This window comes from Pygocentrus nattereri, chromosome 14 (assembly GCF_015220715.1).
Source record: "Pygocentrus nattereri isolate fPygNat1 chromosome 14, fPygNat1.pri, whole genome shotgun sequence".
NCBI classification, from domain to species: Eukaryota; Metazoa; Chordata; class Actinopteri; order Characiformes; family Serrasalmidae; genus Pygocentrus; species Pygocentrus nattereri.
The window spans coordinates 22579123-22597136 of NC_051224.1; the positions used below are offsets into that span (position 1 = coordinate 22579123).

General features: G+C 43.2%; 1 protein-coding gene across 1 annotated transcript in view; it reads right to left on the reverse strand.

The window, feature by feature from the left end:
- Positions 1–3979: 3979 nt before the first annotated feature.
- cacng2a (calcium channel, voltage-dependent, gamma subunit 2a) overlaps positions 3980–18014 on the reverse strand; it is a 132928-nt gene continuing 118893 nt past the window's right edge. The window contains exons 3-4 of the mRNA XM_017710351.2: positions 15435–15575; positions 3980–5009 (exon numbers count right to left, since the gene is read on the reverse strand). Of these exons, the coding sequence (XP_017565840.1) occupies positions 4465–5009; positions 15435–15575 (686 nt within the window). The 3' untranslated portion in view covers positions 3980–4464. The remainder of the gene's footprint in view (positions 5010–15434; positions 15576–18014) is intronic.

Here is an 18014-nt window from a genome sequence, read left to right on the forward strand (position 1 = left end):
CTGGACTGCAGGCAGGCCAGTCTAGTACCTGCACTCTTTTACTACGAAACCACGCTGTTGTAACACGTGCAGAATGTGGCTTGGCATTGTCTTGCTGAAATAAGCAGGACGTCCCTGAAAAAGACGTTGCTTGGATGGCAGCATATGTTGCTCCAAAACCTGTATGTACCTTTCAGCATTAATGGTGCCTTCACAGATGTACAAGTTACCCATGCCATGGGCACTAACACACCCCCACACCATCAGAGATGCTGGCTTTTGAACTTGGCTTTTCCTCTTTGGCCCGGAGAACACGTCAATGATTTCCAAAAACAATCTGAAATGTGGACTCATCAGACCACAGGACACTTTTCCACTTTGTGTCAGTCCATCTCAGATGAGCTCGGGCCCAGAGAAGCCGGCGGCGTTTCTGGGTGTTGTTGATATATGGCTTTCGCTTTGCATGGCAGAGTTTTAACTTGCACTTGTAGACGGAGCGACGGACTGTGTTCACTGACAGTGGTTTTCTGAAGTGTTCCTGAGCCCATGTGGGAATATCCGTTACAGAATGATGTCTGTTTTTAATACAGTGCCGCCTGAGGGATCGAAGGTCACAGGCATTCAGTGTTGGTTTTCAGCCTTGCTGCTTACTTGCAGAGATTTCTCCAGATTCTCTGAATCTTTTGATGATATTATGGATTGTAGATGATGAAATCCCTAAATTCCTTGCAGTTGCACGTTGAGAAATGTTCTTAAACTGTTGGACTATACTGGCTCACGCAGTTGTTCACAAAGTGGTGAACCTCACCCCATCCTTGCTTGTGAACGACTGGGCCTTTCAGGGATGTTCCCTTTATACCCAATCATGACACTCACCTGTTTCAAATTAACCTGTTCACCTGTGGAATGTTCCAAACAGGTGTTTTTTGAGCATTCCTCAACTTTCCCAGTCTTTTGTTGCCCCTGTCCCAACTTCATTGGAACGTGTTGCAGCCATCAAATTCAAAATGAGTGAATATTTGCAAAAAACAATAAAGTTTATCCGTTTGAACATTAAATATCTTGTCTTTGTAGTGTATTCAATTGAATATAGGTTGAAAAGGATTTGCAAATCATCGTATTCTGTTTTTATTTATGTTTTACACATTTCATAGAATAATAAAATTACTTATATGTAGTATATTATAATCTGATATAATATTAAAATTCAATACATGTGTAATATGTAGTGTAATGTAACTTTATATTACAATGAATATGTATAATGTATAACATAATGCAATTTTATAGAACATTCAAATTTGATATATATATATATATATATATATATATAGCATAATGTATAATATAATACATAGCATAATACAATTTTATAGAATATTAAAATTACTTATTATTACATATATTAATAAGTATGTTATAAATATTGTCACTGTCAGAACAAAACCTTGTAATTCTGGTAATCCTTTATATAATTTGATTCCAGCTGTTGTTTACACTGCGCCAAAATTCCATGATGAACCAACCAACAGAAATGGCTCAAAATGGCTTGAAAATCTTGTTGCATTAGCTGACGTTGAAAGTTAAGAATGTGTTTTTTTTTGTTGTGGCAGTGATGAAATGTAAGTACCTGTATTAATAACATGCCCATGTTATCAGCTCCACTTACCATTATAGGTAACATACACTTACCATGTGTATACCATACCACTGCATCAGTGGTCACAGGACGCTGTCGGCTGGATATTTTTGGTTGGTGGGTTATTCTCAGTCCAGCAGTGACAATGAGGTGTTTAAAAACTCCAGCAGCACTGCTGTGTCTGATCCACTCAGACCAGCACAACACACACTAACACTGCTGAGAATGACCCACCACCCAAATAATACCTGCTCTGTGAGGGTCCACAGGGGTCCTGACCACTGAAGAACAGGGTGCAGAGAAACAGATGGGCTACACTCTGTATCTGTAAAACTACAAAGCCCATCTATATGAATATAAAACTGCACAATGAATGTAGATAATGTGTGTGTGTGTGCATATATATATCTATATATATATATATATATATATATATATATATGTGTGTGTGTGTGTGTGTGTGTGTGTGTGTGTGTGTGTTTTATGTATGTGAGAAAGGTGATAGTTCAGGCCTGAAAGACAGAAGCGGCGGCTTGGTTCCCCCTGGGGTTTGTATTTTATTCATCAGAACTTGATGCATCCAAGTTTAGGATCATTCTGTTTTGGCACCTTTAGATTTCATTTCATTTGAAACAACACGTTGAAATTAATCCAAAGAAATAAGGAAATGGCTAAGGCTGTGTGATTCCGGGAAATGAAATACAGACATTTACATACAAAGAAAAACAAACAAACAAACAAAATATTTAAAAAGCAGTTGTTCTGTTGTAGCTCGTTTGGTTTCTTACCGACGCATATCAATAGAATGAGATAAACAAAATAAAAAAAGAGGCAAAAAGTACACGAACATTAATAGTTTCTCAACATTGCTTTTCCCCATTATAATTATTGTTATCCTTTAAAACTTAAGTTTCTCAAGAGCAGGTTTTCTGTAAATTTATAGCATGCATTTAATTTCTGTATCTGTGAGTCTCTTAGCTTCATGTCTTGTAGTATTTCGTAGTTAGTCGCTTGCTGTCTCGCAAGTATGTGTTTAGTGTTCTGCGTCCTCGTCTTTTCCTCTCCCTCTCCTCCTTCCCTTGTTTCATCCTGGCAGTCGTTCTCCGGAGTCCTTCGGTGACCTTTGACCCCCCCCCCCCCACTTTGGACAGAGGGGGTTCCTGTGCTCCATCGACGGCCGAAAAAGTGCGAGGAAAGAAAAGAAAGCGAACAGGGCTGGAGCAAAAGAAGAGAAGGTTCTTTTAAAAGAATAGAATTTTTGTCTAAGGTTTGTCGAGCAGCTCGGCTCAGCAGCTGCGTGGTTGAGTTTCTCGGTGATGTTTTCAGCCGCTCAGTCTGTTCATCACCTTCCAGTTTGACCTGGTGTTTGTTGTCATACCTTTAAATGTTTATTTTTTTTTGTTGTTTTTGTTTGTTTTTTTGCACTTCAGGAAATTCTGTTTAGTTATAAAATGAATAGTTACTGTGCAAAAGTTAGAGACCACCTTCCCATTTGTTTAGTTTCCAGTCAAAACGGCCATTAAGTTTAAGTTACAGCTTCCGTTCTTTTTTCAGGAGACTCACTTCCAGTTCCTCAGAGAATCTGCAGACACACCTCCAAAGTTCAGTCTTAGAAGCTGGTTGATTATTTTCTGATATAATCAAACCCATTCAGTGGTGTCTGGACTCTGGGGTGGTCAGTCCGTTGTTCAGCTTCTTTGTTTGGTGTGTCCGTCTCCTTTTCTCAGTGAGGTTCTTCTTGATCAGCTACACATCCTTTCAGACCCATAGCACTGAGTCATCTTCTCACAGTGGAAGGCTGGACAGAAACACCTGCGGATATTTTCAGATCTGAAGCAGCTTGATTTCCTCCTCTCTCACAAAGTTGAACGCTCTCAGTGCTGTTTATCTGATGGGGGCAGTTTTGGTGTTAACCAGGTGGAGCCCTGTTTGATTTTTGAAACTTTTTTTTTTTTCAGAAAAATCTCTTGAAAAATGAAAAAAACTTGTACTTAATGACTGATTTGAAAATAGGAAATTAGGTAAATGAATGTCTCTGACTTTTGCACATTACTGTATAGGTATATCGCTGCTGTTGAAACAAAACCTCGCATCTCCATCTTTGTCATTTTTTTCAGTTTTTGAAAATGCCTGTTGTTCTTTACATTGTGTGTAAATTTCATGATGAATGGACCAAAAGAAACAGTCCACAAATACTTGGAAAAAAATCTGGTTCCATTGACTTACATTAAAAGTAAAGTATGTTTTTTCCTTGTCCTGTAAAGTTACAATTTTGGGGATACAAGGCTTTGTTCTGACAACAGTGATGTATGTATGTATGTATATATATATATATATATATATATATATATATATATATATATATAATCTTTATTTGCAGACTGGGCTATTCCTTACTGAATCCCCTACTGCAACTATTTCACAGTTTCTTATGCAAAAAAAAAAAAAAGAGCAAATCAATATGTTGACGACAGTAGAAAGGAGATGCTGTAGCTTATCATCGTCCCATGGAGACGCTGAAAACAGTGCTGAAGCACATCTGTAAGTTACAGCTCCTCAATCACCCTTGCCCTAGGATGTAAAATAACCCCCTCCCCTGAGTCTGTCTGCCCTCCCAAATGCCCCCCACTTTCTCCAAACCCATACAGGCCACGCTCATCCCACTGATGATAAATGGCAAATAAAATCATGCATACATGAAAACCCTTGAAAATAAACCAAGAAAAACTTCCCAGCTCTTCTTAATTAATCAATTAATATGAGAACTCAAAGTTTATGAAATTCAGTAATATGTTAGGGCTTTTTCTGCTCTGTCCCCTCTTTACGCTCTCCACTCCCTCGCTTCCTCATACAGGCGTGGTGCGCCGGTTGGCTGTGTTGGTGTGGGATGAGTCTTTAAGCTCCTTCTGGATGCAGTTGTGGACTTGCAGGAAGTTGTGGTCCCTGTCTGAGTTGTAGGTAGCTGTGGGGGTCCCGTGGCTGCCTTTTAGTGTGTCGCCCCCTCTGGTCAGTGTGTACATGGAGATTTCAGTGGACGGCAGCGCCCCGAAGCCCTTCAGCCCCACCGGTGAGGTGTCCCGGGAGTGTGAGGGGTCGGTGGAGCGCGAGGAGGATTGTGAACGCCGTCTGTAGCGGTACGGATAGCTCGGGATTCGCGTGATGGCCGAGCCCTGCAGGTAATCCGCCGCTCGCGCCCCTGCCCGCAGCTCTCGGTGCCGGTCGATGAACATGTGGACGGCCAGAACCCCCACCATCTCGGCCATGATGAAGGACAAGGCGCCGAAGTAGAAACTCCATCCATACGAGTAGCTGTTTTTCTTGGAGTCGCTCTTGGTGGGGTCACCCGCGTTTGCTGATATGTACACGATCATGCCGATGATGTTACTGAGGCCTACAGGGGGAAAAGGAACACTTTCAGCGTCACGTGACCAAACCAACCGTTAGCTGAGGTCAACACATCCTTTACACTCTCAGAGTAGCCTCTCAAAAGGTACTAAACTGTCACAGGGCAGTGCCCCTTTTGTCACAGGAACCCCTCAAGGGTTCATCTCAGTACCTTTAGTCAGGGAACATAACTGAACCATAATCCACTGAAATATTATTTTCTAAGATGTACTGACTCCACACACCCCGTCTCACCTCCAGGCTTTTATTTTACTGTTTAAAGGCTGCTTTTTATGTTTTATTATTTTCCCCAATATGTTGAATACAGGAAATAAACAGTAATTGTACATTTAAATCTGCAGACCTGTGTTCACTGTAGAGGATGGGTTAACTTAGAAAATCAACACAACATGGAATTTGACCTGGGGTACACAAACTTTGCATATGACTAGCAATGCACACTTTAGCTCCTGATTTGAGTTCTGTACACCGAAACGTAGGTGTAATATATATATATATATATATATATATATATCCAAAAGTATTCACTCACCCATCCCAATCATTGAATTCAGGAGTTCCAATCACTTCAATGACCACAAGTGTATAAAACCAAGCCCCTAGGCCTGCAGACTGCTTCTACAAACATTAGTGAAAGAATGGGTCGCTCTCAGGAGCTCTGTGAATTCCAGCATATAGGACGCCACCTGTGCAACAAGTCCAGTTGTGACATTTCCTCACTACTAAATATTCCACAGTCAACTGTCAGTGGTATTATAACAAAGTGGAAGCGATTGGGAACGACAGCAACTCAGCCACGAAGTGGTTGGCAACGTAAAATGACAGAGTGGGGTCAGCGGATGCTGAGGTGCATAGTACACATAGGTCACTGACTTTCTGCAGAATCAATCACTACAGACCTCCAAACTTCATGTGGCCTTCAGGTGAGCTCAAGAACAGCATAGAGAGCTTCATGGAATGGGTTTCCATAGCTGAGCACCTGCATCCAAGCCTTACATCACCAAATGCAATGTAAAGCATTGAATGCAGTGGTGTAAAGCACCGCCACTGGACTCTAGAGCGGAGACGTGTTCTCTGGAGTGACGAATCATGATCTGGCAATCTGATGGACGAGTCTGGGTTTGGCGGTTGCCAGGAGAACGGTACTTGTCTGACTGCATTGTGCCGAGTCTAAAGTTTGGTAGAGGGGGGATTATGGTGTGGGGCTGTTTTTCAGGAGTTGGGCTCGGCCCCTTAGTTCCAGTGAAAGGAACTCTTAATGCTTCAGCAGACCAAGAGATTTTGGACAATTTCATGCTCCTAACTTTGTGGGAACAGTTTGGGGACGACCCCTTCCTGTTCCAACATGACCACCAGTGCACAAAGCAAGGTCCATAAAGACATGGATGAGCAAGTTTGGTGTGGAAGAACTTGACTGGCCTGCACAGAGTCCTGACCTCAACCCGATAGAACACCTTTGGGATGAATTAGATCGGAGACTGTGAGTCAAGCCTTCTCATCCAACATCAGTGTCTGATCTCACAAATGCTCATCTGGACGAACAGTCAAAAATTCCCATAAACATTCCTAAACCTTGTGGAAAGCCTTTCTAGAAGAGTTGAAGCTGCAAAGGGTGGGCCGACATCATATTAAACCTTATAGATTAGGAATGGGATGTCACTCAATTAATATGCGTGTGAAGGCAGACGAGGCAGTACTTTTGGAAATATAGTGTATATATATTTATCTCTTCTCATGCACAACACACACTTAAAAACATGGTTCTTCTAGGGTTCTTTAGAAAAGAAAATATTTCTATAGAGAACGATGACCACGCAACGAACCCTTTGCATGATTGAAGTGTTCCCTTGCATCATGAAAAGGTTCTTCAGATTGATGGAGAATTTGTTTGATTTGGTTCTATATAGAACCCTTTTCAAAAAGCTTCTATATAGAACCATATACAGCACGTTCACCATCATTCAGAACAACCATTTAACAATGTAAAAAACACTTTAATCATGCAAGGTGTTCTTTGAGGGTTTATGGTTCTATTTAGAAGCATTTTCTTTATGAAAAAACTCTAAAAGAACCATCTTTTTTGATAGTGTTCCTGTCTCTACAGGCTCATGCTGTTGTGATGCTGCCACATGAGAAGAGTTTTTGATAGATTTTTGTTGCACATATAATAAGTAAATGGTTTAATATGGGAAAATCCTTGCAAGGTTAAACGCCTTTGTGTGAATGTTGACAGTATTAAAGGAAAGGATTTTTTTGCAGAATTCTGTATCACCCATAAGTTATACAGTGGACCAAAGTAATTTGAGATAAACTGAACTGAAAGAGCTGAACAGGCCCTTTAGGAGCTCTGCTGGCAAAAGTGGGGAGGAGTCACTGAGGCAGGTGACTGGAAACAGGAAGAGGGAGGAGAGAGAAAAGTTTGGCCCTGTGGAAGTGAGGGTGGTGGTGTGTTTTGGGGCAAAAGAGGCAGCACATCCCAAAGCCACACACTCTACACAGGAACTTGTGCTCTTGGATGAAGATCAACCCAAAGGAGCAAGACAAGAGCATGGAGGAGCTAGAAGGTGGACTTCCTCTGAGGCTTTAGGAGTGATTTGAAAGCAGGCCTGCACTACCAGTGAGCTCTGTCCTGTTTTTTTTTCTTCAGTTTGTTGCAGTGCATTGCTAAGGACATGTGGTATTATAAATACTGGGGTTTTGACTATTGGATTTGGACTTTGTGGATTTTGATGGGCACTGGATATATATTGTGTATATGGGAGTTGTGTGCATGGGTTTGTACCAGTACTGTAAATCAGGTTACTGATGACTCAGTATAAGCTCTAAAAGGATTGTATTTTGTCTCTCTCCTGTTTTTAATTTAGTTCTTTCCTCTTCAACTCTAAAAATTAAAAAAAGTGTACTGTAACAACACTTTCAGTAACTATTCTCTTTGTTGAGATTGACAAGGAGGACTGTTACACTGTCATGGTGTCTAGAGCCAGCAATTGCTTGCTAAGTGATGCACTAACCTGCTAAGCAAAGTGCTAAGTGGTAACCACTTGCATGTTCTGGTAGGTTTTATGCAAACAGGTTTAGACGATGTGACAGCCAGCCATGGTTAGTAATAACCATTAGCGATTATGTAGGAAGTTTCATTGAAATCAGATTACTTTGACTGGCCAGGTCAGCTGAGGGCTGGTTGGTTTTGTGCAAATTGCTTTATGCTGACTGATTAACCCTCTGCTGTATGAAGGCTTTTTCTTCTTGAAAGGGACCTTTTATACTATTTTCAGTGCTCATAATTTTATTTTTGGGCTCTACTAGAATAGATATGCATACTTCAGCACCCCAAAAACATTTTTCCCATGCTGTACATCTCTAGTGACACTCTGTCTCAAATACTCTGTTGGAGCTTCTGTGTGGTCATCTCGCCCATCCTGTTCTGACTAATCAACCTCTAGAGCAGTTCTGCCCCTCCATGTTCCGCCCCTCTTCTGCAGTCTGCAGACAGACCCTTCTCTCCTGAGCAGCTGGAAACTCGGCTGTGGCTGTTTCTCTAGAGGCGTCGGTTCCACCATATCAGTTTGATCCAGAGTTAATCCTGAAAGTCTGGTCAGTGTCTTCTCCACACGGCTACAGCAGTGAACACGCACTGAGGGGACTGAGCTTGCTGGTACACAGGCAGTAAGGACTGTGTTATGAGATTGCATCATCTTGTAATAAAGGAAAAAGGCTGGAATTCGAATGAGGCTTTTCAGGCAGCTGAGAAAAGCGGTTTCTGTGGGAGAGAGAGTTTCTTATTCTAGAATGAATTTTGATCTTTGACCTTGCAGACCATTTACATGCACAAAAAGCTACACACACTAAAGGAAAGGGGGGAAAAAATCCTCATATGTTTCATATCAAAATGCTCCGTTGTCCTGATCACTGTTTTCCAAAACTGCTGCAGCACCTTTAGCAGCTGTAAACTCTCTGCGTGCTGTTTCACACGAGTCTCCGATGTGGACTGAATGAAGAATGAAGGGTTTCCAGGGTGATGGTCAGTCCGTAGTGATTTCCGCAGTTTCCATTGGTCAGTTTCACCCAGAATATAGACAGACCCCACGAACCCACCAGTTCCACACGGTGAGAGGCAGATGACGTGTATCTCAGCCTCTCTTCATAGCCTAATAACTCTGGATGTGAGTCTCGCATGACCTTGTGATAAGATGGAATGGAAAAGACGTCTCTACAGATTCAGAAAGTGTTTGAACCATATGTCTGCACTGGATCATCACAAAGATACAGACACTGATATAGAAACATCTTATTGGACTCAGCTGTATCTGCAGGAAACTTGGAAAAAAAAAGCGAAATAGCTTCTTGAAAACGTCTCTTAACATTCTACTCCTTAAGAGGCTGAAGTTGATTCTCATTCACCAGCTTTTTGTTTGAGTTTACCTGCTCCACCTTAAATGGTGCCTGTGGTGCTAGAATGTAACTGCTGCTCCATTTAAGGTGGAACGGGAAAATTCAAACGAGAAGCTGGTGAGCGAGAAGTGACTTCAGCCTCGCAACAGTCTGCGCTGATCTTAAGGGTTAAAGGGTGAATTAGCAGTTCTACTTTAACTCCAGCATTAAGTGTAAGTATAACTTTTTTGATCCCACAACTGGGGAAATTCCACCTCCGCATTAACCCATCCATGAAGTGAAACACCACATACACACTAGTGAACACACACACTAGGGGGCAGTGAGCACACTTGCCCGGAGGGGTGGGCAGCCCTATCCACAGCACCCGGGGAGCAGTTGGGGGTTAGGTATCTTGCTCAAGGACACCTCAGTCATGGACTGTCGGCCCTGGGGATCGAACCGGCAACCTTCCGGTCACAGGGCCAGATCCCTAACCTCCAGCCCACAACTGCCCCTTTAAGAGCATTTACTGTTAAACTGTGTTGAACGATCAGCAGAGCTTTATTTTACTGTAAAGGAGGATTATTTTATTTTTACCTACAAATCTAGTTCTGCTGTGGAGCCGCAAAAGGACAGTAAAAGAGACACATGGTGCCGACCCCTGTGCTAATGGACCACTGGTTGTGTTAAGTGACCTCTAGCATGCCACTGTTTATATTTATGCAAATCAGATCATGCTAAGTGATGGCTACTAGGTCCAACTTACTGTTGACTACACTTTCATTTCTGAGTGAAGCATTCCTTCAAACTCAATACGCTTCTACTTTCACAGGTTCACCTGTCGTATCGAGTTACTGACCCTACTGCTAGCGATACTGAGTGTGAAGCAGATGGAGATTGCGCTGCGCAGGCAGCAGGAGTCAGCTGAGGTCAGTGTGACCTGTGAGGTTCGCTATGCTGTGCACAGTCATACAGTCAAATGGTCATCTGCGATAGAGTGAAACCAAGATGACGGATCATTGGCAAAGTGTGTCAGGGACACCATATTTTTAGAGTGTAATCCCAAAAGGCCCCATTTAGCATAGCAACAGGATCAGAGAGAGAGAGAGGGGGCGAGAAAAGAGTAGTCTGTTTCGGGTAGATATAAAGCTAGGCCGACAGTACGTGATTTTCACCTGATTTTAACCCCAATTTTCCCTCTTTGACAAGGTTTTACAATCTGAAGCGATGTTGCAGGTTGTAACTCAATCAGAAGCGTGGATGATCTGGTGTAAGAAGAGAAATGAGTCACTTTAGCCCTCTGATCAAGCTCTGAGATGATCAGAGGCCCTCGGATGTTTCCAAACATGTGATTTTTAGGACTCAAAACGTCAATGAGTCCTGTAGTGCGAGATGGTCAGTGAGGTAACTTCTCTGGAGATGGAGAAGCTGCTTAAGTTCAGGCAAACAATCAGTTAGTAGCCAGTTAGTGATGAATGTTTTCTCCAGCTCTGACTCCTTGATTTGCATTTTTGCTAAACTTACATTTACATTTACAGCATTTATCCAGAGCGACTTAAAAAAGTGCTTTGTTGTCGATTCAGAGAATCTTTGCTAGTTACAAGTAGGTTAGAACGGGGTGCACAACTCTGGTTCTGGAGGCCTGGTGTTCAGCATAATTAGGTAGCTTCTCTACTCAAACACACCCACTAAACCTGGCCATTAACAGATGAGTGTAGTCAGGTGTGTTTGAGCAGGTGAATCACCAAAGCAACCAAGCAACTCCTGAGCTCAGATATTGTAAGCAAAACTGAGTTGCTTTTAATTGCCTCAAAGTCACTGATATCTAGCTCATCTCTCCGCAACCTCTGAATTATCTTTGACCCTACGCTCTTTTGACAACCACATCAATTCCGTTGTTAAGACAGCATTTTTCCATCCTCGCTATATTTCTTGTCTCTGATCATTTCTCAGTCAAGCCGATGTAGAAACACTTGTGCATGCGTTAGTGATATCACGACTCAGTGTTCTCTTTTCTGGCCTCCCTGGTTGACGCTGCTAGGATCATCACCTTTTCAAAAAAGGATGACCACATCACCCCTGTCCTTCAGAGTCTTCACTGGTTGCCCATTACATTCCATATTCAGCACAAAGTTCTACTTATAACATATAAAGTTCTGGACAGCCTGGCTCCTCAATACTTGACAGAGCTTCTTCATCTATATGTCCCATCCTGTACTTTGAGATCACAAAATCCAAGCCTTCTTCATGTTCCTAGATTTAAATGGACTCCTATGAGTGGTCGATCATTTATTGTAGTAGCTCCCAAGTTATGGAATGCTCTCCCACAGTCTATTTGGGATGCAACCTCTGTCTTTTTTTAAATATCTGTTAAAGACGTACTTGTTCTCACTGTGTTATCGTTGTTCCGTTTATACTTGACTGTTTATCTATATTGTCCTTTTGTTTAATGTTTCGATGTTCTTTGATTGTAAAGTGTCCTTAAGCATGGGAAAGGTGCTATATAAATATAAATATAAATAAAAATGATGAAGAAACAAGAGCCCATGTTGACACCTTGAGAAAGGAAACAACAGTTAGACATATTGAAATGTATTGCACTAAGTACTTATTGGTGCTCACTTAAGTGCTGAAGTAAGACATGGTCTTTGTTTGTTAGTCTGTGTTTGAAGACCACGAGAGAGTCTGCTGTTTGGACAGCAAGTGGGAGTTTGTTCCACCATCTGGGCTCTAGGACAGAGAAAAGTCTTGATGCTTGTCTTCCGTGTGTCTTTAAGAATGGCGGTTCAAGCCGAGCTGCACTTGGAGCTCAAAGCGCTCGAGGTACAGTTTGAGTTTTGACCATTGCCATTAGGAAGGGAGGGGCTGGTCAATCAGGGTTTTCAATCTGATGCATACATCTACAGGAAGCCAGTGAAGGGAGCGCAGCAGTGGAGTGACGTGACTGAACGATTGAAGCCGTGCTGCTGCTTTCTGGATGAGATGGAGACACTTGATGGCCACATAGGAAGACCAGCCAAGAGCGAGTTGAAGTAGTCAAGCCTTGACATGACATGAGACCGGACGAGCATCTGGGTGACCTCTCGAGTGAGAGGGTCGAATCCTCCAGATGTTTTACAGGAGAAACCTGCATGAGTCAGGTTCACGATATGAGCTGAGAATGATAACTGGCCATGCAGAATCACAGCGAGACTTCTTGCATCTTCAGATGGAACAATCAAAGAGTTCTCAAATAAGATGGCAAGATGACACTTTCTGTCTGGTTCAGTTTAGCTCTGTTTCTATCAGGCCTGGGCAACATGAGTGTTGTATCATCCTTCCACTGGCTGGTGCTTGGCCCCTAGAGACTCTGGAGGCATGACTATGCAGATGGTAAGGCTCAGGGTATGTGCGTGCCCTCCTGAAAAGAGACTTGCCACGTTGTTATGATATTGTTTGTTAGTTTTAGCTAGAGCTCTGCAGATCTGCACCTTCAACCCAGAGATTTTTGGGTCAGTTGGAGTCAACAGTTGGAGAGAGAATCAAGTCGTGTTTTGAGGGCCACTGACTCCGATTTTTGGCCTCCTGTTTGTACCCACTGCTTCTATACTGCTTCAGCGCAAATGGCAGATAAAACGGCGGCAGCAGTGTTACTTTTTTTATTTGCGTCTCCTAGCAACGGGGTTCTCATGCACATTACTTTAATGGCACTTTATCATTGAATAGTTGATAGCGTTAGAGAAGCTGCAACTACCGACTGTTCTGGGGCAGTCATGGGCTGGATGTTAGGGAACCAGCCCTGTGACTGGAAGGTCACTGGTTTGATCCCCTAAGCTTGACATTATGTGACTGAAGTGCCCTTGCGCAAGGCACCTAACCCCCAACTGCCCCCCGAGCGCTGCAAAAGTGGTGGCCAATGCAATCTGAGACTTATTTCATTATTTGTAACTTCTCCCATTGATCAAATCGACAAACCACTTTAACTGTTTGTTTTTTTTATACAGCAGAACTTACACCGACTTTAGGATGCGTAGGATAAATTTTAAGTTTAAGTAGCTCAAAGCTACGATGAAACTGTTACGTGGTGCAACCAATTTAATTCTGGTAGTTCGTAAACTTGAACATAGGGGTAATTTACATTCAAACTAGGCTATGATTTAAATTTGCGTTCAGCTGGTGGAACTGGCTGCTGATGTTTAAGAAAATTGTGATATCATGTATCATGAAAATTGCCCACCTTTTAGTTTTTATCAGGTGATAACAGGGGAGATCTGGGATTTTAAGTGCTTTTTGTATCTAAAACCATGACAGAAATGATAGTGTAAGGCTCTCAGTTTTCGCATTCTGTTAGGATTTTAAAAGTAGTGTATGTCCGGCTTAGTAAAGCCATATTACATACAAAAAAGTTTATGCTGATTTTGTTTTCTTGTTAACGTGCAGTAGGGTAAGGTGGAGTTTGCTATTTTCTTCATGTGAGGCTTTTGATGGTACTTTATTCATACTAGACAGTTCTAAATAATGGCATATATGCATACAACCATGAATCACATATATTGTAAAAGCAGTGGTGAACTGCACTATTACAACTAGAACCTTTTAGTCTGGGAAAGAAGTACCAAATAACGAGGGAAAAATCCAGCCTCCCAATTGCGTTTCAGCCCAGTCGGAGTTTATTAAACATGTCTGATTTTTTTTTTTTTTTCAACCCGATTCTGAGCCTAATGTAGTGTAAACTGGTCAAAAGCTGAACCAGAATGGATTCCTGCAACAGCCAATAAAAACTGAGGGGGATATTGAAGAAAATGCAGCAAATAAACAAAAATGGCAAAAAAGTCACTCACGTGTGCAGCGAAGCTTTTTAATTATCTGAGTTTAAGGCACAAGCACATGTTTATGTACATCATCAGTGTTAACCGCTTAGTCCAGATAGGGTTGCGGTAGCAGTTGGGAGAGCAGAGAATCCCAGATGAGCCTGTTCCCTCGCAATTTCCTCCAGCTCATTCCCAGGACCCCAAGCTGCTCCCAGGCCAACTTGGAGATATAATCCCTCCAGCGTGTCCAGGAGGCATCCAGGGGCCAGATGACTGAACCACCTCAGCTGTCTCCTCTCAATGTGGAGGAGTAGTGGCTCTACTCTGAGCTCTCCTGGAGCTGCTCTGGGGCCTTGTCATAGCGGAAGGGCTTGTGTGGTCTAGGGATCTTCAAACGTAAGTCATCGGGAACAATATGCTCCTGGTAGGGTCTCCCAAGGTGAACAGGTCTGGAGTGAAGACCCAGACTAACTCGATCCAGAAACCCTTCATGACAAATGGACACGGACAATCGTGTACCCTGCCCGGGAGAGGGTCACCGGGACCTACCCCTGGAGCCAGGCCTGGGGGTAGCGTCCCTCGGCGAGCGCCTGGTGGCCGGGCAGCCCACGTAACCTGGCCGGGCTCAGCCCGAAGAGGCAACGTGGGGAGACCATGTGGGCCCACCCGCAAGGTCCAGCATGGGGGAGTGGTGCAGTGCCGTATAGGCAGTGGGAGATGGCTGGTAGGCCCTGGGCAGCCTAGACCCCTGCGACAGAAACTGCGACAAGTTTATGTACATTTAAAACTCTAAAAATTCCAAACTGATCACATTTTTAAATCCATGATCCTGTTAAACATGTTTACCCGCTGCTTCTTTACTGTGTCAGCGCAAACGGCAGAGAAAACAGCAGCGAGCTGCGCTACAAAAAGCAGTGGTGTACTGCACTACTCTAACAAGAACCTTTAGTGTGGGGAAGAAGTACATAACAAGGGAAAAGTCCAGCCTTATGGTACCTTACGGTAATGCAAATTTCTGCTAGCATCCCTACATGATTTCTCATAAAATGTTAATGCTAAGCTAACGTTGGTGCACATGAACATGTTTGGTTTACCTACATCCTATAAAACATTGAGATTAGGGTGAAAAATGAAGGAGTGGTCCTTTAAGTGCTGGGCTGCCCACTCTTCCCCTGTGAGGATGTTTATTTTGGCCCACTGGAAAAGGGGGACGCTGCAGACCTGTCTCAGATGCCTCTGTGTCTCACCTGCAGAAACGAAGAGAATCCCGGCACTGAGGATGATGTTGTGGCGGGATTTGTAAAACTCGCTGGCGGCAATACAGAGACCACCCATAAAGAGCAGGATCACGCTGAGGATTGGGAATATACTGGACGCTCTCACAGCACCTGCAGAGAGAGAGAGAAAAGATAGGAGGAGACAAGGGAAACAATAAAAAGATGGGAGAGAAAGAAAAGAGAGAGGTGAAGAGAGGGCGAGCAGAAGAAAGGGGGAAAAAGATGAAAAATATAGGGGGGAAAGAAAAGAGAGGGAGAAGGGAACAAAAGAAAAAAGTGATAAGAAGGCAAGAAAGAAGAAAGAATGGAAGAGAGCGAGAGAAAGATGGAAAAGAGGCGATGAGAGGGAGGGAAAAAGAAAAAGGGGGGATAAGAGGGAGTGAAAGAAAAGAGGGGGGATAAAAGGGAGAGAAGGGAAGAGGGAGAGAAAGAGAGAAGGGAAGAGAGGGAGAGAAAAAGAGGGGAGAAGAGGGAGAGAGAAAAGAGGGGGGATAAAAGGGAGAGAAGGGAAGAGGGAGAGAAAGAGAGAAGGGAAGAGAGGGAGAGAAAAAGAGGGGAGAAGAGGGAGAGAGAAAAGAGGGGGGATAAAAGGGAGAGAAGGGAAGAGGGAGAGAAAAATGGAAAAGCGGTGATGAGAGGGAGGGAAAAAGAAAAAAAGGGGGGTAAAAGGGAGAGAAGAGAAGAGGGAGAGAAAGATGGAAAAGAGAGGTGACGAGAGGGAGGGGAAAAAGAAAAAGATAAGAGGCAGAGAAGGGAAGAGAGGGAGAGAAAGTTGAAGAGGGAGGGAAAAAAGAGGGGGATAAGAGGGACAGAAAGGGAAGAGAGGGAGAGAAAGAGGTGAAGAGGGAGGGGAAAAAAGAGGGGGTTAAGAGGTTCAGAAAGCGAAGAGAGGGAGAGAAAGGTGAAGAGGGTAGGGAAAAAAGAGAGGGATAAGAGGGAGAGAAAGAAAAGAAGAAAGGGATAAGAAGGCGATGGAGATGGGAGAGAAAGAAAAGAGGTGAAGAGAAGGAGAGCAAAAGAAAAGAAAGGGTGGAAAAAAGATGAAAAATATAGGGGGGGAAGAAAAGAGGGAGAAGGGAAAGAAAGAAAAAAGGGATAAGAGGGGGGATAAGAGGGAGAGAAAGAAAAGAAGGAGGATAAAAGGGAGAGAAAGATGTGAAGAGGGAGGGAAAAAAGAGGGGGATAAGAGGGAGAGAAAGAAAAGAGGTGAAGAGAGGGAGAGCAAAAGAAAGAAGAAAGGGGAAAAAGATGAAAAATATAGGGGGGAAAGAAAGAAAAAAGGGGGATAAGGGGGTGATAAGAGGGAGAGAAAGAAAAGAGGGGGGATAAAAGAGAAGGGAAGAGAGGGAGAGAAAGATGGAAGAGAGGGGGAGAGAAAGAAAAAGAAGAGAACAAAGCGAGAGAAAGAAAAGAGGAGGCAGAGAGAGAGAGATAGAAGGAGAAAGCGGAAGAGAGAAGAGAGAGAGAGGGTAAAATTGTGGTTTGATGATTTGAGCATCTGCTCTGCTTCTTCCACAGCACAAAGCAATCAACACCCTGTCAGTGTGTAAACAGCTCTGCGGAGCTCCACACGACCCTCACTTCACAACACGGCATCAACCAGCACTCACTTTTATCGTCCACTCGGATTCGGATTCCTTTACAGACAAGTTCAGCTGATTTTAGCCTTTTAAAAACCAAAAGCTCACACTGTACAGACTAAAGGAACACAAGCACTATTCCAGTGTGTTAAATATCCAGAATGTTTTGTAAACCACATTATTTCAGGTCAGACTGACCATCACATTCTTAACCTACTTCCACAGTAGCTGTAAAATCTCATTTCCACCTGTTTTTGGAGCTCCCTTAGTTGAACTATGCATTGTTTTCTTCAGTAATATTGATGGATATATACATGGACAAAAGTATTGGGACACCTACAGGAGCTTTTATGAACCCCATTCTAAATCCATAAGCATTAATACGGAGTTGGTTCCCCATTCCAGCTCTAACAGCTTCCACTCTTCTGGGAAGTGTCCTACAAGATGTTGGAGAGTGTGGGAATTTCTGCCCAACCATTCGGAAGAGCATTTGTGAGGTCAGACACTGATGTTGGACGAGAGGGCCTGGCTCACAATCTCTGTTCTAGTTCATCCCAAAGGTGTTTGATGGGGTTGAGGTCAGGGTTCTGTGAGGACCAGTCAAGTTCTTCTACACCAAACTCACCCAGTCAGGCCTTTATGGAGCTGCTCTGTACACTGGGGCTCAGTCATGCGGGAACAGAGAAAGTTCTTCCCCAAACTGTTCCCACAAAGCAATTTGGAAGCAAATGGTTGTCCAAAATTGGTCTGCTGAAGCAGTAAGGTTTCCCTTCACTGGAACTAAGGGTTCTAGACCAACCCCATATCATCATCCCTCCTCCACCAAACATTACAGTTAGCACTGTAACTTTACATGGTCTGCCACTGCGTGGATGAGGTTCCTAAAAGCTTCCACTTTTTTCAATAATACCACTCACAGCTGATCATGGAATATCTAGGAAGGAAGAAATGTTGCAAACTGTTGCGCTGG